Genomic DNA, 22,764 nt, shown 5'->3' with positions numbered 1-22,764 from the left:
GAATGTGATGGTTAGACATGATCAGAATGGACCCCGCATAGAACATTACACAACTAAAATAAGTTGTGCAAGGTCGGAAATCGTGGCAACAGTTGAGCCATGGGATGATCTCCAAGAGCTGGACTCGACTGAATGGCTGGCAACATCAACATTTCTTTCCGTTCCTACTGACTGCTTTGGGAGCTGATGGTTGCCTGTGTTGGCCACCCCCAAACAGTCTTTTCTAAGCCTGAGAAAGTATATTACCAAAACTTGCACCACCTGCATCAGGAAACTGCCGGCGGATGGGGGATGAAATGACTCTTTCCCCTGTCTTCCGTCAACACAGTTCCACCGACGGAAGAGAAGTAAGGGAGGAGAATTCACTCTCTGACCTACTGCCAGCCTCCCAACTTGTATAACTGTTGCTCCTCATGGGTTCCTGGACCCCAGGTTGAAAAGGACTAGTGGGGAGAGTGGAAGGCAAGGAAGAAATGTTCCGTTTATCCTGTTTTTCACTTGAAGGAAGGACGAGTCAGAGGCATGAGAAGTTAGCAAACTCGGCATACAAACCTCGCTACTGTATTATAGGAACGTGTGCTTTGTGTTTCTCAGCTTTGTGAATGTGTTGTGCATCCTGCAGTATTTTAAAGTGCTTCTCCCATGTTAAATCCTTGGAGAGTTGTTTCACTAATATTGCTTGTATTTGAGATTTGGATTGAAGAATGTTGGAGCTGTGTGAATTGGCTGTGTAACAAAATTATTGTAAAACACTGCTTTTACAGCGCTTGACCCTCCCTCCCCCCCATTCTCAAAAGAGCGCTCTTGATTATCATCCAAATGTCTGCATTTTCCATTTCAGCTTCAGAGAAAAAACATACTCCCCCCCCCAATTATTCCAATTTATTCCAGGACTTTACAACTTTACAGCTTTTGTTTTCCTGTTTATGTAATCTTATGAGTCAGTCTTTAACTTTTGAAAATCTTTTGTGTGTGTGTGAAGAACTGCACGACTCGATGACTGTAAGCCTTATTCTGCCTCTTTTGTATTGCCTAAACTCAAAGGATTATTTTGTAGAATTCAACAAAGTATGATGAAGAAACCATCACGGGATTAGCAATAATTAGGAATCAGCCCTTCTTATTTGTTCTGCTCTTCCTGATGCCAACTTCCTCTGCTTCCCTCGTTTCTTTTCCTTCATGTTTCCTGTTGCTGCCACCTCTTCCTCCTGTTGGCACCACCTGCACGTCTTTGCCACTGCAGGAGATTTATTGTGGTTTCTTGGTGACCTCAGATGCACTGACATTCAGGATATTTGCCTCTGGGTCCTTCTGCCCCCCCGGGGGGGGTGGAATTTTACCCCAAAACGTCCTTAGCTAGATAGGGTTTTGATAGTAATATTTTTCTTTATTGCACAGATTTTGCTATATACATACAGTCCAATACTTTGTGTTTAAATATAATAATTAATTTAACCCACTGTCCTTTGATCATTAGTGTTTTCTCAGCTATCTGTTCCACAATATTTCTGGTAAGGCCTAGGAGGAGGAATTGGTCTCATGGCTTAAGTGCCACTCAGCACTTAACACCCACTCAGGGTGGCTGTCCCGCCCCTGAGTGCCTCTTCCTTCAACTGGCTTGCATGTCTGTCCAGCAGCCAGCCAACCGCCTTCCATCCCTCACCCCTAAGCACCCCCTCCTTTTTCCACACCCCTCTGAGGCTTGGAGGCTGCCCCTGCTGGTGAGTTCCCTAACAACTGCCTGCAGCCTTTCCAGGTCCTGGTGGGAGGGAGAAGCTGTCTGCAGAGTTCTTCCATCTCCCCCCCCCCCAATCTAGCACCCGTTCTATTCCTGAATGCAATGGACTTTGTCCCTAGTGATAGATAAGATATCTGTTTTTAGACTTCAATGACAAACCATGGTTTCTTGTTAAGGGAATGAGCCTAATAGGGTCCTTGGGGTTGCATGTTCCTTCTCTTCTTCTCCTCTCTAGACTTCATATGCAGCTTAGTGATGAAGGATTTTGAGGTGCAAGAAGTAGAAGAGTTGGTTCTTATATGCTGCTTTTCTCTACCAGAAGGAGTCTCAAAGCGGCTTACTATCACCTTCCCTTTCCTCTTCCCAGAACTGATGCCCATGTGAAGTAGGTGGGGCTGAGAGAGCCCAGATATTACTGCTCAGTCAGAACAACTTTATCAGGGCTGTGGCAAGCCCAAGATCAATCAGCTGGCTGCATGCGGAGGAAGAGTGGGGAATCAAACCCGGCTTGCCAGATTTGAAGTCCGTGCTCCTAACCACTACGCCAAGGAAAGCTATTGTTTTGTTGCTTAGTTCTAACTCCAAACTGGTTTCCTGCAGAAGTAGAAGTGTCTCCTTATTTACAGCATCCCTTTAAAGGGCCTGCACCAGAAAGCAGAACAACTGAGCAGCAGGGAGTGACTCCCCTTCTCTCAGCTGTTGTGCAGTCCCTTTAAAAAGCCTAAAGCAGCAGGCTGCTCCCCACCACTTAACTGTTTTTTCAGGCATTCTGCAATCCCCATTGAAAGGGACTGTGGGGTTTGCGGGACCACAAGCTGATTTAGTTCACAAACAAACCTTCCAGTCCTGTTTATGATTCAACCACGATCCAGCATGAACCGTATTTTTTTCAGCTCATCCCCAATTACAACACTTCCTGCGTTGAGCAGGGGGTTGGACTAGATGGCCTGTATGGCCCCTTCCAACTCTATGATTCTATGACTTTTACATAATAAGCCCTTTAGAAAAGTTATATTTGCTGAATATTTTCTAGCTGGTCTACAAAACGTTTTCACACAGTGGCGGTGGGAAGGGATCCTTTCATGTCAGTAATCCTTGATTCGTGACATCATTTCAGGATAAGTGTTTATATTTTCATATTTTCTCATGTATTGGTTTTTGGGGGCCATAGATGAGATTTTTTTTTTAAAAAAATAACAATTTTAAAACAATGGGAACATCGTGTTCCACTGTGATGAAGGAATTAGATAATCTTGCTTAAGGGAGTCTGTATCTTGAGACTTTTATAGGGTAATATTAAAGCCCTGAGATGTCTTATTATGCCAATACCCAGAAGATTGCTTTAATGAGAAGTAAAGGGCCTTTTTCCAATTACAAGGGAGTAACTGTATTAAGTTTCTGTGTTATGTCAACCTGCTTTGATTTGATTACTGCAAAAGAAATGGATTTATCTGTCAGTGTTACTTAATTAAGCCTTCTCATTGATGCTTTGCAGACTAATATAGTGTGGTTTGCACATTTAAGTCTAAATACAAAGAAAATTAGCTGAAAGCTTAGGTACGACCTACGAAGATAGCATACAGGAGTGATTGCTTGCCATTTTTCAGATCACTGGGTAAAACCTTAATATGCTGGAAGGACCTGAATAGAGTACAGCTGAAATTAAAATTGCTTGATGGCAAAGAGCTTTCAGTGATGTCATAAGAAAGATTTGACTCCATAATCCTCTGGATTTATTGGTATCAGGGGGGGCGGATTTGGGAGTGGTACTTGGGCATGGTGATGCACTGTTGTTTTGTTTCCATTCTTAATGTTCCTTATTCAACCGTTTACGCCAGGGGTAGTCAAACTGCGGCCCTCCAGATGTCCATGGACTCCAATTCCCAGGAGCCCCTGCCAGCAAATGCTGGCAGGGGCTCCTGGGAATTGGAGTCCGTGGACATCTGGAGGGCCGCAGTTTGACTACCCCTGGTTTACGCCTTACGGCAAACGATAGCAGTTTAAAACATTCAAACAAAACCAGCTTGAAAAGGATCTTGAGCACTAAAATCCTAGAGATTTTCCAAAAGACATTCCAACCAGATTTGTGATTATTCTTATTTCTAGGGCATCTACTAGAAAAAACCCTTTCTCCATATACAGTCAGATAAGTGCAAAAGGCCGTTTTATGCTCTTAAGCACAGAAAAATACTGTTGTTTGTTCCATAGGTCCTTGGTTGTTATGAGCGTTAAAGTTCATAAACAATTTAGAGAAAAAGGCAGCTGTTGGACCATAGATGTAACTTCCTGCCCCTAGCAATGCATGGTTTGTTAGGCTTTGAGCTGAAATCCTGACCCCATTAGCCAAGGCGTTTCCACCAGTGACAAATTCAACCAGCTTTTTGTTGGTGAAAAGGGCAGTGGAGGCTCACCTTTGATGACCTTAAAAAGTTGGATGCTTTAGGTTGATCCTGCATTGAGCGGGAGGTTGGACTTGATGGCCTGTATGGTCCCTTCCAACTCTAGGATTTTTAATGGAACCTGCCTGCATCACAGCTCTGTATGTATAGTAAAGGAGAGAGTTAGACAGGGTTGAGTGAAAGCAACATTTGGATCCAACCTATTCTTTAGGCTTGGGGTTATAAGCCATGAAGGACAGCCACCATGGTAATATCTGCCCCAAAGGATAGTACCTGTCTCTATATGGTCTACGTAAAAAGCATATATTTTGAGCAATTTGAACTATAGATTCTGAAATGTGAGAACAAACCACGACCACATACTTCTGTGACCATTAAACCTAACCACTTGAAATTGTTTAGCACTCACATTGGCTTGGATCCTAGGTGCAAGTTGCCCGCACACTAGATAGACTGTGCTGGGGAGTGTACTTCCTCTTAAGGTAACTTTTGGATTTGTCCAAAACTGGTGGTTTTCAGTGAGCATTTGCATAAATGGGAGTGATTGTGCAAGCAGAAGAGTGCTCAGCAGCAGCAAACGTCTGGCATGTGTGGGACTTGTTTATTTATTTATATTTTTATACTGCCCTTCCATCGAGTTTTGGGTGGTTTACATAAAACGTCGCAGGGTAATTACATAGAACATCATAACTAATACAGCAATCATCACATCAACTAGAACAATATTTCAACAGGAACAATAACTTTGACATAACCCTTAGGTAGTTCAGATTATTGAGTCATGGAGGGGAGTGTCTGAGGGGGGACCAGCAGATGTTGTTGGTTCGGTCGGCCTCAAACAAATGCCCGGTGGAGGAGCTTCCTTTTTCAAGCCCTGCGGAATTGTGGGAGTTCGGGCAGGGCCCTGATCTCTTCAGGGAGCTCGTTCCACCAGGTGGAGGCCAGCTCTGGCCCTTGTTTAGGTCTGACGTGCTTCTTCCAGCCAGTGGGAGGTGGCGGAGCGTAAGGCTCTTTTGGGGGTATAGTCAGGGATGCGGTCTCTCAGGTACACTGGGACCAGACCGTGTATGGCCTTGAAGGTAAATACCAAAACCTTAAGCCTAATTGGGAATTCAATTGGGAGCCAGCTGAGTTGTTGGAGTACAGGCTGGATGTGGGATCTCGTGGGAGCTTAGCCCAGCCCTTCTCATCCTTTGTACTATTGTCTGTTTGGCCACTGGTGGCTTGCTCACATCCATCCCTAGTGTCAACAAAGGCAGAAGTCCCCTGAATGAAGTTAATTTTGTCACCTGTAATTTTTGGTTCATTTTTGGTTTATATCCCACCATTCATCAAATAACAACAAAAACAACAACAACAATAACAATAAATAATAATAATAATAAAGTATAATGATAAAAAAGTATAATAATTATTATAAGTATGATGATGATGACTACAGAAGTAAATCTTTAATAATAACACGAGCATGTTTTGGGTCCTTAAAGACTGACACGGTCTCCAAAGTGAAGGAAGCTTTTGACTCTTGAAAGTTTATACCCTGGAAGCCTTGTTGATCTTTAAGATGCTCTAATTGCCAGTGTTAGCTGCATTTCTGACCTTTAAAATATCTTTTAAAATATGTTGCTCAAAACCAATTGCATAGTAATTGTTAGCTACTGAAAAACATTGGGGTTTTAGTCTTTTGTTACCATATTCCTCCACATTCGGCATCCGTTCATCCCATTTATCGGTTCTATATACCTTTCCTTGGGTTGGACTTGCATGTTTTGATTTTCCGGAGGATTTCATGTAATTAGAACTTGACACAATCAGAAATCAATGACCATTGGAAAACCTGCTCATATGAAGGACAGAAGTAATGGTAAAACAGGTGCACTTTTTCAGGTAGAAATTATATGTTTTCAAACTGTTAGGTTTAACTGAAGGGTGAAATCAAAGTGATGCAGTGTACAGAGGTGCATCTAACCTGGATTCTGTCTGTTAAATCTTGAGCTTTTTTCATGAAATGTAACCTGCTCACTTTGGGGATTTACCATTCTTAAGACGAAGAAGAAGAAGAAGAAGAGTTGGTTTTTATACCCTGCTTTTCTCTACCCCAAGGAGTCTCAAAGCAGCTTACAATTGCCTTCCCTTCCTCTCCCCACAACAGGCACCTTGTGAGGTTCCTGGGGCTGAGAGAGCCCTGATATTACTGCTCTGGGAGAACAGCACTATCAGAGCTGTGACGAGCCCAAGGTCACCCAGCTGGCTGCATGTGGGGGAGCAGGGAATCAAACCCGGCTTGCCAGATTAGAAGCCACCACTCTTAACCACTATAGCTCTCTTTTCACAGCCCCATCCAAATAGCATATGGTGCACATCTGAAGAAGTAGACTCTAGACCCTGAAGGTTTATGCCTTAAATATTTTAGTCTTTAAAGAGCTATGAGACCCATGTTTATTATAACGGAACACCACCCAACTTCCTTAGTGAATGCGTGTCTGCCGTCATATGGTACAGTACCACACAATGGCTTGCAAAGGTTAATCAACCGTCATAGGTCAAATGCTGCAGATAGAAGTGTCATATGATCCTACCTTACCTCATTCACAGTGCTCCTCAGAGGAGAGTGCTGATTCAGCTGCAAATCATCAGGAGCTGAGTCCCATTGACTTCCAAGTGCCTGTGATGAATTACATTCAAAGCATGTTTATTGAAATGCTTTGTGAATCTGTTCAGTTGCAATCTGAAGCCTATTTGCTTATGTATCTATAAAATGAGGGTATCTTGGGAGCTGTGAAAATGTACATTTGAGTCATACAGTTATGGGAGGGGGAGCCTGAAAGAGGAAGTGACGGATTGTATTAGAAATGCTCATCCATATTTGTTGGGAGGCAGTGTGTATTTTTGGACTGTTTTGGATATTCTTTCAGGAAGTATTGTCAATGCATTTCTGTACCCCGGTTAAAAACGAATATATAAATGGTCGATTTAAAAGTTTAGATTATGATCCAGTGCTCTTGAATTCATTTTAGCTCATGGTTCTGATGGCAGACTCTTTCCCAAATACCTTCTCTGTCCCCCCCCCCCCTTCAGCCCGGCACAGAAAGAAGAGTCAGCGTTGTGTGTTTCTCTTTTTAGAATTTTGTTAGTAGTTTACTGCCGGATCATTAATTTTGAAATGTTTACATTATAAATCCCATTTTTGGACGTTTATAACACAAGTCATAAACATTTACAGCAAGCTGAAATTTCACACACCTGGCAAATGATTAGGTTATATTATCATGCAATCTTTTTTAATTTTGGAAAGAAAAGTATCATAAAACTAAAGGGATCAGGACCGAAAAGCGTTAAAGTGTGGAAATACAAAGCTGGACATAGCCAAAATATGTCAGTCCTATTTAAAGGTGAACCGAATTTCCCACCACTCGTGTGTGTGTGTGTGTTTGTGTTTTAAAATAGTGCCTAATTAACTGAATGCAATAATTCATCTGTTCTCTCATTGAAAAGGTGCACATTTTCAGGGAACTTAATTAAATATTTACCTGTAATGTCTTGCGTTATTAGCATTTTAATGTGTCATTGAGATACTTGAAATTTTGATGCCGAAAACCATAATAATGTTAATAAACTTGATTATACACAAGAAATGATAGATTTGGGAGACTGTTGTTTTATCTGTCATGTTTTTTGTAGATATGCTGCCCCAAAGGTCCCTAACAAACTTGCATATCCAATTCAGATTCTGCCTGTATCTTAAGTGTTTTGCTTTGTTAATCTTCCTTTTAGACAATGCCTTTTTTTGTTGTCAGATTAAGACTGATTATTTGAACTAATAGAATTATTAATATTCCAGGATGAGATAGGAGGTAATACTTTGGCATCCCTTTGTAATAAATTAATGCCCCACTCTCACCTGGAATTGTATAGTCATCTAAAACAGTGGTCCCCAACCTTTTTATCACCGGGGACCGGTCAACGCTTGACAATTTTACTGAGGCCCAGGGGGGGTAGTCTTTTGTTGAGGGACATTGCCGGCACCTGAGCCCCTGCTCCACTTGCTTTCCCGCCGGTGCCCCTGACTTCCTGCCGCTCTTTGGGGGGCCCTGCCAGCAGCAGCTGTGCAGTGCCATGTCGAGGGGGAGCCCTAGCCATGGCGGCCGCTGGAGAGCACCAAAGGTGAGCCAGCGGCAGAGTGGCAGGGCTGCCCCCGAGGCAGCAGCCGGGGAGGAGGACAAGGAGGAGCCGCGGCCCGGTACCAACTGATCCATGGACCGGTACCGGTCACCGGACCGGGGGTTACGGACCACTGATCTAAAAGACAAATGTGTGGATTCAGTGATGATCAGTGGGAATAATCACCTAATCAGAATTTATACCGGATGGCAATTGGGGTGGTGGGCCAGTGTGAGTAAGCAATGTCAGCTGTTAGGTATGGACTGTAGGGAGAGGATAGCCCAAACCTTTAAGTAGACGGAGCCTCAATACAGCTTACAATCTCCTTCTTTTCCTCTTCCCACAACAAACACCTTGTGAGGTAGGTGAGGCTGAGAGATCAATGACAAAACATGGTTCAAGGACCAGTACCAGGGAAGAGACCTCAGCCCCTATCAGGACATTCACTCTTATCCGCTGCAGCTCGTATACCTGTGCCCAGAATTTTAAAATAAAAATAGACTCCGGCCAGCCATTCTGCCTTGCTTTGTTGACATCTGATGCTTGCCTCCGTATGACAGTAAGCAGCATTACGCTGGAATTAGGAAAGTTCACTGGCTCATGTCATGTCCTGCCTGTGGGTCATAAGCAGGGAACTCATTATTTGGGGAGCTGATTGGATGCATCCCAGTAAATCTGGATGTGTCTGTTTGCTTGATGAAATTGTTTTCTTGCACAATGAGACTTTCTCGCCATCCCCACCTGCTACCTCCTCGTGTCTTTAAAATGGAATATGGTAAAATGGGAAACAAAATTCATTTTGTGATGTTAGAGCAGAGACCTCCTACTTAGTGTCTCAATGTCTGGTCAGGAACCCAGAAAAGATTAATCACAATCATTTCTCAGATGCTGAGTGCACCCGTACAAAATGCAAGCAATGCTTTCTGTTGGGTGTTGGTCATTTAAGGATGCATCTGACTGAACAGTCATGAAGGCAGTAGGAACAGAAGGTGCTTTGGACAAGCCAGCCATCACAATAACTTGAACAAACAAACTGCATCTATCAAGTGCCTACTATTTGGTGCGAAGCTGATTTGCATGGTATTGTATGCATATGCTGCATTTTGCCAGAGACTTTGCACTATATATTTCAGTAGGCATGGAGCAGCCTTTCTCAACTTTGTTACCTCTGGGGAACCACTGAAACATTCTTCAGGCTTCGAGAAACCTCAGAAGTGGTGCGATCATGCAGAAAATGGTTGGGAAGCATAGCTGTGGACACGCCCACCCAGGACCCCTCCCCTTCCCACCGCTTCCAGGCCCATCATTGGCCATTTTGGGATTGAAGGGGGAGGGTGGGTTGACATAACCATAGATAATTTTATCACCCAGTGAACGTTCTCAATTTTTAAAGGAAATATATAAAGTATAAACGACCCTTCGGGAAACCCTTGCAGGGACGTCAAATGCCCCAGGGTTCCATGAAACCCTGGTTGATAAATCCTGGACTGGAGAGTTCTTCTCATAGATTTATAATTTGTTAATACTTGTCATGCACATGTGTGTGCACACACATATATATACAGTTCCAAACATTTTTGTTGTATTTTTATAGTTGGGTTCTTGTGGCTTCTGGATTTAACTTCATCCTGTTCATTTTCAGCTAATTGACTAACAGCTGAAAATATTAGTCTAGCAATGGGGTGTTCGTGCCTAAACAAACTGAAACTAGCTTTTAAAACTGATATTATATTTTATTATTAGATTTTAAATTTTGTTGTAAGCTGCTTTGAGGCCCCTGGGGAATGGCGTAGTAAAAATCTAAAAATAAATTAACTACATAGTTTTCCCCCCTTCAAGGATCGCTGCCTTGTTGTGGCAAGGGGGCTTGCGTAGTTCAGTGAAGCTATGAGCTATGCCGTGCAGGGCCACCCAAGACGGACAGGTCATAGCTGAGAGCTCTGACAAAAGGTGATCCACTGGAGAAGGAAATGGCAAACCACTCCAGTATCTTTGCCATGAAAACTCTATGGACAGTTCCAATAGGCATAACGATATGACGCCGGAAGATGAGCCCCTCAGGTCGGAAGGTGTCCAATATGCTACTGGGGATGAGCAGACGGCTAGTACGAGTAGCGCCAGAATGAATGAAGCGGCTGGGCCAAAGCCGAAAGGACGCTCAGTTGTGGAAGTAACTGGTGGCGAAAAGACAGTCCGATGCTGTAAAGATTTTTATTCCATAGGAACCTGGAACGTCAGATCCATGAATCAAGGCAAGCTGGACGTGGTTAAACAAGAAATGACAAGACTGAACATCGACATTTTAGGAATCAGTGAACTAAAATGGACAGGAATGGGTGAATTTAATTCAGATGACCATCAGGTATACTACTGTGGACAAGAATCTCGCAGAAGAAATGGAGTAGCCTTCATAATCAATAAGAGAGTAAGAAAAGCAGTCTTGGGATACAATCTCCAAAATGACAGAATGATCTCAGTTCGAATCCAAGGCAAACCATTCAACATCACAGTGATCCAGGTCTACGCCCCAACCACTGCTGCTGAAGAGGATGAAATTGATCAGTTCTATGAAGCCCTACAACACCTTCTAGAAGCAACGCCCAAAAATGATGTGCTTATCATCATGGGGGATTGGAATGCTAAAGTAGGAAGCCAAAAGATAACTGGGATAACAGGCAAGTTTGGCCTTGGAGTACAAAATGAAGCAGGGCACAGGCTGGTAGAATTTTGTCAAGAGAATACAATGGTCATAGCAAACACTCTTTTCCAGCAACCCAAGAGACGACTCTACACATGGACATCACCAGACGGTCAACACAGAAATCAGATTGACTATGTGCTCTGCAGCCAAAGATGGAAAAGTTCTATCCAGTCAATAAAAACAAGACCAGGAGCTGATTGTGGTTCAGATCATGAGCTTCTTGTTGCAAAATTTAGGCTTAAATTGAAGAAAGTAGGGAAAAGCACTAGGCCACTCAGGTATGAACTAAATCATATCCCCGACGAATACACAGTGGAGGTGACAAATAGATTTAAGGAATTAGATCTGATAGACAGAGTGCCTGAAGAACTATGGACGGAGGTTCGCAACATTGTACAAGAGGTAGCAACTAAAACCATTCCAAAGAAAAAGAAATGCAAGAAATCAAAATGGCTGTCTGAGGAAGCTTTACAAATAGCTAAGGAGAGAAGGGAAGTGAAAGGCAAGGGAGAAAGAGAAAGATACACCCAATTGAATGCAGAATTCCAGAGAAAAGCTAGAAGAGATAAGAATGCCTTCTTAAATGAACAGTGCAAACAAATAGAAGAAAACAATAGAATGGGGAGGACCAGAGATCTTTTCAAGAAAATTGGAGATATGAAGAGAACGTTTCATGCAAAGATGGGTATGATAAGGGACCAAAATGGTAGGGACCTCACAGAAGCAGAAGAGATTAAACAAAGGTAGCAAAATTATACAGAAGAACTATACAAGAGCGAGCTTAACATCCCTGATGACCACAATGGGGTAGTTACTGACCTGGAGCCAGACATCCTGGAATGTGAAGTCAAATGGGCCTTAGGAAGTCTGAGCAACAATAAAGCTAGTGGTGGTGACAGCATTCCAGTTGAACTATTCAAAATCTTAAAGGACGATGCAGTAAAAGTGCTACACTCAATATGCCAGCAAATTTGGAAAACTCAACAATGGCCACAGGATTGGAAAAGGTCAGTTTACATTCCAATCCCAAAGAAGGGCAATGCCAAAGAATGTTCAAACTACCGCACCATTGCACTAATTTCTCATGCTAGCAAAGTTATGCTCAAAATCCTACAAGCTAGGCTCCAGCAATATGTGGACCGAGAACTTCCAGAAGTACAGGCAGGATTTCGAAGAGGCAGAGGAACTAGAGATCAAATTGCCAACATACGCTGGATCATGGAGAAAGCTAGGGAGTACCAGAAGAACGTCTACTTCTGCTTCATTGACTATGCAAAAGCCTTTGATTGTGTGGAGCACAACAAATTGTGGCAAGTTCTTAAAGAGATGGGAATACCAGAGCATCTTATTTGTCTCTTGAGAAATTTATATGCAGGTCAAGAAGCAACAGTGAAAACTGAACATGGAATCACTGACTGGTTCAAAATTGAGAAAGGAGTTCGGCAAGGCTGTATACTGTCGCCTTGCCTATTTAACTTGTATGCAGAGCACATCATGAGAAATGCGGGATTAGAGGAGTCACAAATTGGGATCAAGATTGCAGGGAGAAATATCAACAACCTCAGATATGCAGATGATACCACTCTAATGGCAGAAAGTGAAGAGGAACTAAAGAGCCTGTTGATGCGGGTGAAGGAGGAGAGTGCAAAAGTTGGCTTGAAACTCAACATCAAGAAAACAAAGATCATGGCATCCGGCCCTCTCAATTCCTGGCAAATAGAAGGGGAAGAAATGGAGATAGTGACAGATTTTATTTTCCTGGGCTCCAAGATCAATGCAGATGGGGACTGCAGCAAAGAAATTATAAGACGCTTTCTCCTGGGGAGGAAAGCTATGGCAAATCTAGACAGCATCCTAAAAAGCAGAGACATCACCCTGCCAACAAAAGTGCGTTTAGTCAAGGCTATGGTCTTCCCAGTTGCAATGTATGGCTGCGAAAGTTGGACCATAAGGAAGGCCGAGCGTCAAAGAATTGAGGCTTTTGAACTCTGGTGCTGGAGAAGACTCTTGCGAGTCCCTTGGACTGCAAGGCGAACAAACCGGTCAGTCCTAGAGGAGATCAGCCCTGACTGCTCTTTAGAAGGCCAGATCCTGAAGATGAAACTCAAATATTTCGGCCACCTCATGAGAAGGAAGGACTCCCTGGAGAAGAGCCTAATGCTGGGAGCGATCGAGGGCAAAAGAAGAAGGGGACGACAGAGAATGAGGTGGATGGATGGAGTCACTGAAGCAGTAGGTGCAAACTTAAATGGACTCCGGGGAATGGTAGAGGACAGGAAGGCCTGGAGGATCATTGTCCATGGGGTCGTGATGGGTCGGACACGACTTCGCACATAACAACAACAACAACATAGTTTTCATAACTTGGTTGTGACTTGGGAACACACACACATTTGTGCTGTCAGTTTAATGTCTGGTATTACCATTAATACTATCCAGTTCTAATGTTCTGGATAGCGTAGCCAGAGTTTCATTTTTAATAGTTTAAATTGCACATATAACAATGGCCTAGTTTATTTGGTTTATGAAAACGTTAATTATAGCATGGGGTGTCTCAGATGCCAAACAGTGGTTTGGTCACTTTCTCATCAAATTATAGTTTGCCGTTTTGTCTCAGATGATAAACTATGGTTTGTAGTCCTGGCCAGAACAAGAAATGCCAGCTGTGGTTTGGTTGTAGATTACAGTTTTCCTTCATGGGGAGAACTGAAAATTGTCAGTTGGCTGAAAAGAAAAGACAAACTATTCCATGAGAGAAGGGGGAGGAATGTGAACTAGAGAATTATTATTAATGAAATATCTAACAATGGTTTGAGAGTGTACTTGAACCGAGCTTATGTTTGTGAAGTTCGGCAAACACCGAAGAAAAGCACTAAGAAAAAATGATAATAAATTGTTTGAAATAGAAAAGGGCCAGACAGTATTAAAGAAGATAATCTGCATAAGGGTTTTTTGTTAAGCAAGTCAGCGTGTCTGATTAGCCACTCTCCTGTCCACAATGCAAAGCCAGTGTTGCTATGTGAAGTTAATTTAGGTTGGCAGACAACATAAAGCCACTTTAATCGGCTAAGGATACTGACTTATGTGCCATCTATATTAAATAAACCTTTAAAAGTAGAATATTCCTGGGAGGAAGGCTTCCCCCACCCTTTATTTTCCTTCTCTGGTATGATTTTCTTCATAGCATTCGTCTATGATTGGATATTAAACACCATCACTGGAACTTCATACTTTAGTTTAAAATTAAGTTCATTCATAATTGCTTTGCTGGACTGCTGCCTAACTAGAATAGTCACCAGAGATTCTCAACACATTTTTAATGAGCAGTCAGGCAAGTTTACTGCAACATGCTTCAGTATGCTATGAAGCGCATAATGGACTCTGCCTTTGACAGTAGAGTTGAGGGACTTCCATTTCTTCTCCTGGGCCTTGATGCAACCTCCAAACAGCCATGACCTACCCTGAGGCACACAATGCACTGTCTTTGACTATCCATGAGGGATACCTGGCTCCATTTGGGATGCCAGTGGAAGCAACCGGCCTGCTTACCTTCTCAGGTGGCCTAAGGTCAATAAAATCAGACAACAGCCAAGCGTCAATTAGAATTCTTCCCATAGAAGCACATTTGTGTACTCCTCCTTGTTCCTTACTTCCCTGTATTCTCTACCCTTCTGCTCTAGGAATCGATGAAACAAAGTATGAAATTCGATTGGCAAAGGCTTTCTTCCCAGAAACAGAACATAGGACGTACTTTTTAGTAGGGGAGTGAAAGTGAAGAATTTGTGACCCCGATTCCATGTACATCAAGGAGACACATGGGCTTGCAGAGTAATGAGTTAAATTCCCTGTAGCAATTTTTTTTAAGCAAAAGAGGTCTTAATAGCAGTTTAACATGTAATTAATTTAGCTGTGCAGCACCTTTGTGAGGTGGGTGTTACATGCTCCATTTTACAAAACGCAATTTGTTCCATCATAATCTACAAAGAATCATAGTGGAGAACAAAATGAACAACTCTTACCCCTGGGCTTAGGCTACGGACTTTCATATACGTGTTTGTGTTTGTGTCTATGTGTGTGTATATATTTGTCTGTGTGTATACAGTGCAGTGTGGAATAATGGTCTAGAAAAATATCAACTTATGCCTCAAGTAGGAATTAAAAAGAACAAGAAAACTAACAAGCCCCGTACTTTATCTACACCGAATCTTTCTAAAATGCTTTCAAGCGGCAGCAGGCCAATTTAGTAATTACCTAGCAATGCAGGGTTAAATATATGAGAATGTGTTTCTGTGCCAGGATGGTTGATCTTGCTTCCTTCCTGACTGAGGATACGAGTTGAGGACTTAAGATAAATTGTGCAGAGGGGAAATAAACAATTTGGAAATCTCTCTCCCTCCCCTGGATAAACCTGCGCTCAAATCTGGCTGTTTTGCTGTAGACCAAAAGGTCTACTCTCTGAAATTATCCTTAAAATATTTTTTTTAAACTTGAGTCTGTGGATGCATCAGGCAGTGATGGACTGTTGTAACATCATAGTAGGCTTCCAGTTTATAAGAAGGTGACTTTATTAAGAGTTACATCCTAAGCAAAATTACATTTTCTAAGCCTGATGAATTTAGTGGACTTAAAGGGCTATATCTTGGCTTAGGGCAGCACTTTAAGATGTGGAATGAGAAACTAGCAGGCATTTTTATTTGCTTGGCAATCCTTTCATGCATATTGTACAACCTGTTTTGAATTATCGATAGATGCAAGGACTATGTTCCCATTGGATTCCATAAATTATGACATCTTTCCAGTGCACCTCATTGAGATCTGAAGGGGTGTGTGTGTGTGTGTGTGTGTGTACAGTGTGGCTTGGTTCCAGTTCTTTCTGATGTACAGCTTAATAGGAGGTGGTTTGGAGATACTGGTACTTTTTTTAGTACTGCCTTCCAATAAAGGCAGAAAGAAACCTTAATTATTGTTTGAGAAAGAGATTAGATTTGAGCTGAATGGGAAGGATCAGGAACCAAAGTATTCTCGGCCCTTGGCTTGGTGTAGTGGTTAAGAGTGGCAGCTTCTAATCTGGTGAGTCCTCCAGGTGCAGCCAGCTGGGTGACCTTGGGCTCGCCACGACACTGATAAAGCTCTTCTGACTGAGCAGTGATATCAGGGCTCTCTCAGCCTCACCTCCCCCCTCACAGGGTGTCTGTTGTGGGGAGAGGAGAGATAAGGCTATTGTAAACCGCTTTGAGACTCCTTCGGGTACAGAAAAGTGGCATTTCTCCTTCTCCTTCTCCTTCTCCTTCTCCTTCTCCTTCTCCATCCATACAACAACTTTCGGTTAAAAGATCAGCATCCACAGGTCATTCCTTCCTGTAGACCATCCTCTTCCAACCTTCTTCTTCTCATTGCTTTGGAGAATTATCCCATTCAAACCTGAGCCCCAACATACATTTTGTTCTTTTTGGGGTTTCCCCCCTCCCCCCCAAAAAACACTTTTATGATATTTCTGCTTTAGATCGGTGGAGAAAAGCAGCCAATAAATATACTAACATTGCTGCGTCCATTGCCTTTTAGGTTGTCTCAGGGATCCCGTTGTTTTTTTTTTTAAACATCAGCATAAAATGTTAGGATGAAATTGCCTACTCATTTGTAGAATAAAACCAATCATCATGCCCACGTAGATTCTATTTTTCTTTCAATCTGGCTATAGGCGATACAATGGAGATTATAAATCACTGTTTAGAGTCACTGATGGATTTGGTATGGTAAACAAACTGGACCTTAATCCAAACATCATGGAAGTACCTGTTGATTCCGAACCAATAAGATACAGAGATAGGTGTCCAACCCGTGTCACATGTACTCATTAAGGCAAAGCTTGCAGTCAGGGCACGTTCCAGAGTCTGCCATTATACCTGGATGTTCAGGTGACAACACACGGACTGGCATTGTTGTTTTAACCACCTTAGTCTGTTTGCCACAATGTCTGCTTTCCTGAAAAGGAGCAGCAGTTGTGAATATTTTTCATTAATTCCAGATCAGTCTCCTGTAACTAGTTCTCTGTATGAGGTCACCCTTGGGGAATGTCTGGAATGACACAGCTTGGTCATTTACTGGAACTTGCTGAATGGATCATATTATGCCAAGTCCATTGGCTCCATTGGGGAAGGGCAGTGGCTCAGTGGCAGAGAATCTGCTTTGCATGCAGAAGGTCTCAGGTTCAAGTGTTATTTTTTAAAGTATCACATGGACCGTTTATGCACTGGGAACTTCACTGCCCCAGCTTCCATGCAAGAACACAAATCAGGGGTGGATGAGGTGCACCGGGCCAAATGCTCCCCCATGTGGGTGGAGGAAGAGGTGGGGCAACCTGCCATGACTACAGCCTGCAGCTCAGCATGAAACCTCCAGTGCGTATATGGTCTTGGTGTGACCAGAGACCCTGGAGAGCTGCTGGTGCTGAGGGTAAAAAGTACTACCCTAGATAAATCAATGATCTGAGTTAATAAATGGCTGCTTAATTTTTTAAAATGTGTTTGAGGTGATCTGATGAGATATTGAGCAGGAGGAGACAGTGGAGAGAACCAGTTTCCTCCCCCTGTTTGGGGGCTGGCATTTTTTAATCAGAATCATACAGAGCTGGAAATGACCACTAAGGGCCATCCAGTCCAGCCCCCACCTACACTATCTCAGAGATTTAGAAAGCACCCATTCCTGATAGGAGCTCATCCAGTGTCCTGCTAAGAACTTTAGAACTTTCAATGGAAAAGACTCCACCATCCTCCAAGGCAGCATATTCTATCTACCAACTGCCCTCCCCATCAGAAAATACTTTCTAATATTTAAGTGGAACCTCCTTTCCCATAATTTGAATTCATTGCTCCTCGTCTTTGTCTTTTAAGTCGCAGTAAACCAGTTGGTTGTTGATTTGTTATGAGGCCAAACTTAAAAGTTCTATTTTTCACTCTTAAAATCCCAAATTATTTGATTCCAGAATATTTATTTATTGTTTACATTTGTCTAGATTTAAAGAACTAGCTGTTATAATATGGAACTAGCTGCGTACAAGAATGTCTTTGAGCCCTTCTCCATATCATAGTACCTGTGAAAGTTAATGGATGGCCACATGGGATAGAGTTGTGTCACCAGTAATGACAAGACTGTTGAGCTCTTGATGGTATTTTAGCATCAGTGGTACTGTTTAGGAGAATAGTTGAACTTATCAGCTAAGAAGCAGAATACGACGAGTTGGTTCTTATATGCCACTTTTCTGTACCCAAAGGAGTCTCAAAGTGGCTTACAATTGCGTTCATATTTCCTCTCCCCACAACAGGCACCCTATGACGTAGGTGAGGCTGAGAGAGCCGTGATATTACTGTTTGGTCAGAACAGCTTTATCAGTGCTGTGGCGAGCCCAAGGTCACCCAGGTGGCTGCATGTGGAGGAGCGCAGAATCAAACCTGGCTCGCCAAATTAGAAGTCCATGCTCCTGACCACGAAACCAGGAGATCCAGGACTACCGATTTCTCCTTGGATTGCTACCTGATTTTACTTGATTTATTAATTTTCCAATTGATTTGGTGATTGATATTTTTAATATATAAATTTATAGGGTTTTGATGATTAATGCGGGGTTTAGTTGTTTTGTTTGCTCCCTTGTAGACTTGTATAAACTGAAAGGTGGGACAGAGCCCATGTAGGAAAGGAATAAGAGTATTGCAGTGGGACCTGGAATCCAGTCTCTGCTTGTCATGAAACACACTGGGCCAGTTCCTCCTTCTAATGCAGCGGTCTCCAACCTTTTTATCACTGGGAACCAGTCAATGCTTGACAATTTTACTGAGGCCCGGGGAGGGCAGTCTTTTGCCAAGGGACTTTGCTGCCGCCACCTGAGCCCCTGCTCCGCTTGCTTTCCTGCCAGCGCGCCTGACTTCCAGCCGCCCACTGGGGGGCGCTGCCTGCAGCAGCTGTGCAGTGCCACGCCGAGGGGGAGCCCCAGTCATGGCGGCTGCCGGAGAGCACCAAAGGTGAGCCGGCAGCAGAGTGGCAGGGCAACCCCCAAGGCAGCAGCTGGGGAAGAGGACTAGGAGGAGCCGTGGCCCGGTACCGACTGATCTACGGACCGGCACGGGTCCCCGGACCGGGGGTTGGGGACCACTGTTCTAATGTACCTCACATATTATGAAGATGAAATGGTGCTACAGAGAAAACTATGTATGCATGCTGTCATTAGTTCCCTGGAGGAACTACGGGACAAAAATGTACTCTAAAAAAAACGTTAGATTTTTTTAAAACAAGGACTGCGTTGGCTTACTAACCAGCCATGGTTTGTGGGTGGGTGGGGGGAACAGCCAATAAAGGAAGGGCATTGCTGAGTCAAACCCCCCCTCCCCCAGCGCTTCAACCTGTTTTAGCTGTATGTCTTATGTATGTAGTTTTGTGGTTGCTTCCAGTCTGGATTTGACGAAGAACACAGGGCACCACTTCCACCACGTCTGTCTGGCCATTGGAATGTTTGATTTCAGTTCTAAAAAGGGATTCCTTAGAGCTGTCTGGCTGAGCGGTGAAATTCAAGTTCAACTCGTCCAAATTCCAGTCTGCTGAACCACAGCAGAACTAGGCTGCATGTTTTTTCTAAGTAGGATGCTCCCAAAATAAGGGTAGAAAGAACTGTTGAAAGAGTATTCCCTTTAAAAGGAAAGAAAGAGAACAAGAAGAGCCTAGCACCTGTACACTTTGTCGTGTGTTCATTGTCTACTCCCCGTTTTTCAACCAATGTGGGTTTTGTGCTACGATTTGGATTCAACTTCCGTCAGTGACTTCCAGCCACTCCTTAAAAGTCTTCTGAAAGACTGAGTGACTAGAATAATTTCGACGTGCAAACCTCTGGTTCCTGAGGGTCCAGTTCATTTCTGCTGTGAATTTAAATGAGTTAATTTAAGTGGTTGGGTCAGAAGCCACTGTCATCGTAGTAGCCCTGTGCCTCGTTCTTAATTAAAGGCAACAGGAGATTAATTTGAAACATTAATTTAAAAGTGCCTATACAAAAGGAAAGAATTATTGCAATAAAGCCTAAAGAACTTTTTCTTTTTGTCCCTAGATGTAGAAGACAGAACGAGCTCAGGGTCCTGGGGGAATGGAGGACATCCGAGTCCATCCAGGGTAAGTATATCTAATCTCTTATTCCTCACCAGGCTTCCCGTATATGTAAATTTAAGAGCTAAATGTGAGTTTTACGCCCGATTGCATAGGAAAATGTACATGCAAATCTCACTACTGAGCAACCTTTTCCCAGAATTTCTTCTTATCTGATCCCATAGCTGAATTTGAGACACCTGCTCTGTTGAAGCTAACAGGTAGCAAGAAACTTCAATATATATTTTTGCTGCTCTTGTTGCTATCAGCCCTGGACCCATTACCCTGTGATTTCTCTGGCCTGGAAGCTGTTTCTTTGGTTGCTGTTGACTTTTCATTTCCTATAGTCATCTTTCCAGATGTTTTCATTTACAGACACAGTCGATGTAATATGAAGTTCATGCGATTTTGCACTCTAGGAAATCTGCCAGATTAGTTCTTTGGTTTATTTTTTTTTGCCACTGTTATTATCATTATGTGTTTCTTAACATTATTACTAAGTATATGTAGAAATATATAAAACGTTGTCATAGTATAGTGCTGAGAAATTAGTAAGGTACGTGTATCAAGTCATTTAAAAAAGTTTCAGAGAATAGTCAGGTTGGTCTGCAGTAGAGCCATGAGTCAAGTCCAATAGCACCTTTGAGACCAACAAGAGTTTGGGAGCATGAGCTTTTGAGAGCCAAAGCTTCCTTTTTCAGCTACAGTAGAATCTGATCAAGGAAGTTTTGTCTCACTTATACCTCAGAAGTCTTGTTGGTTTCTAAGGTGCCATTAAGAGCCTCTTGTGGTGCAGAGTGGTAAGGCAGCAGACATGCAGTCTGAAAGCTCTGCCCATGAGGCTGGGAGTTCAATCCCAGTAGCCGGCTCAAGGTTGACTCAGCCTTCCATCCTTCCGAGGTCGGTAAAATGAGTACCCAGCTTGCTTACTGGGGGGTAAACGGTAACGACTGGGGAAGGCACTGGCAAACCACCCCGTATTGAGTCTGCCATAAAAACGCTGGAGAACATCACCCTAAGGGTCAGACATGACCCAGTGCTTGCACAGGGCATACCTTTACCTTTTAAGGTGCCATTGGATTCAACTTAGTAGAGTGTTTTTTCCCAAAAAAGTATGGTTCATGGATCATTTCTGTACATTTATGTATTATTTTACTTATATACCATCCCTCTCAGCTAGCAAGTTCAGGGCGGTTTACAATTCCTAAAACAAATCATCCTAAAAACTAACACAGCCCTTGCCGAAACATTGTGAGATTACTCAAAGGGTCCCAATCTGTTTTGTTTCTAACACACATAAGACTGTCGTGAAACCATTTCACTATACATCATCTAATTATTTATACAATTATATGGATGGAGTCACTGAAGCAGTAGGTGCAAACTTAAATGGACTCCGGGGAATGGTAGAGGACAGGAAGGCCTGGAGGATCCTTGTCCATGGGGTCGCGATGGGTCGTACACGACTTCGCACCTAACAACAACAATATTGTTATAATAATTCATATAATAATTATATAATTAAATCCTGTAATTATTTTTATTTATATTTTAGAGTGTAAATGTACTCCCCTACCACTAACCGGAAGTTAGAGAGTTTTTCTGCTGTAGCTGTAATTGAGGACATATGCACCACGTCTATGGGTGTTGCATGTTTTATTGAGGCAGGCATAGGGCCTAAATTGGACGCAGATGAGCAGAGACCCCTCTCTGCCTAAATTGCTCTGAAGCAGCAGCTCCACTTATAGAAGGAGGGGCTTTGAAGTTCACAACTTGCAAACAGTGAAAATGGGTGGCTACCCAGTTCGGAGGTTCCCAGCCCTGACCTACACACGATGAGGTCAGAGAAGCTCCCACGTTATTACTATTATTATTTTGCAATGTATGGAAGAACAAATTATTTTGGAGGGCACTTTTATGAAGGTGCAATGTTGTGGTTAGTTTTGATGTTCTCCAAAAAGCTTATTCGTGTTCTTATTGTATTTATTGTTAGTTTTGAATTTTTGTAATTTTTTTTTTTTGCTAAGAAGATTTGACTAGAGATGCTACAGTGGATAAATCCCACATTTGCAGCCCAAACTTTCAGCTTTCCCACTATCACAGGCAGTTTGTATAAAGAGTTAGGGGGGTTGCGCATTGCCTAACATGGTTTCAATGCGTCGCATTTGTTCTTGAAGTTACTTATTTGTAGACTTTGGGTTCGTTCTCAAATTTGTATTAGGTTAGATCAGGGCTAGTCAACCTGTGGTCCTCCAGATGTTCATGGACTACAATTCCCATGATATCCTGCCAGCGTCTGCTGGCAGGGGCTCATGGGAATTGTAGTCCACGAACATCTGGAGGACCGCAGGTTGACTATCCCTGGGTTAGATGATTAGTTAGGATGATTTGCTGGGGTAAAAGGGATTTTGCCAGTGATGATGATACTTAGGACATTTTGAAAAGTTGTAAGAAGATCATAGTCTGACGAAGGGTGCTTGCACTCGAAAGCTCACATCTTTGTTGGTCTTAAAGGTGCTACTGGCCTCTGATTTTATTCTGCTACTTCAAACCAACACGGCTACTCATTTGAAAAGTTGAGGCATCCACCGCCTTGCCTTTTGACACTATGCTCCTAATGGTAGACGTCAAAGCATACTTGG

The 22,764-nt window shown here is 42.8% G+C and overlaps 1 protein-coding gene across 29 annotated transcripts in view; it reads left to right on the top strand.

The window, feature by feature from the left end:
• Positions 1 to 22,764, top strand: part of TCF4 (transcription factor 4) — a 427,786-nt gene that overhangs the window by 117,298 nt on the left and 287,724 nt on the right. For all 29 annotated transcript variants that reach the window (XR_013232983.1, XM_077346820.1, XM_077346828.1 and 26 more), the window contains one exon: positions 20,088 to 20,149. Coding sequence is in view for 27 of the 29 variants with exons in the window: in XM_077346820.1 (XP_077202935.1) it covers positions 20,088 to 20,149 (62 nt within the window). In the remaining 2 variants the exon portion in view is untranslated. The remainder of the gene's footprint in view (positions 1 to 20,087; positions 20,150 to 22,764) is intronic.

The sequence above is a fragment of the Paroedura picta genome, chromosome 7 (assembly GCF_049243985.1).
Source record: "Paroedura picta isolate Pp20150507F chromosome 7, Ppicta_v3.0, whole genome shotgun sequence".
NCBI lineage: Eukaryota > Metazoa > Chordata > Lepidosauria > Squamata > Gekkonidae > Paroedura > Paroedura picta.
This window is presented reverse-complemented; position numbering and strand designations above follow the sequence as displayed.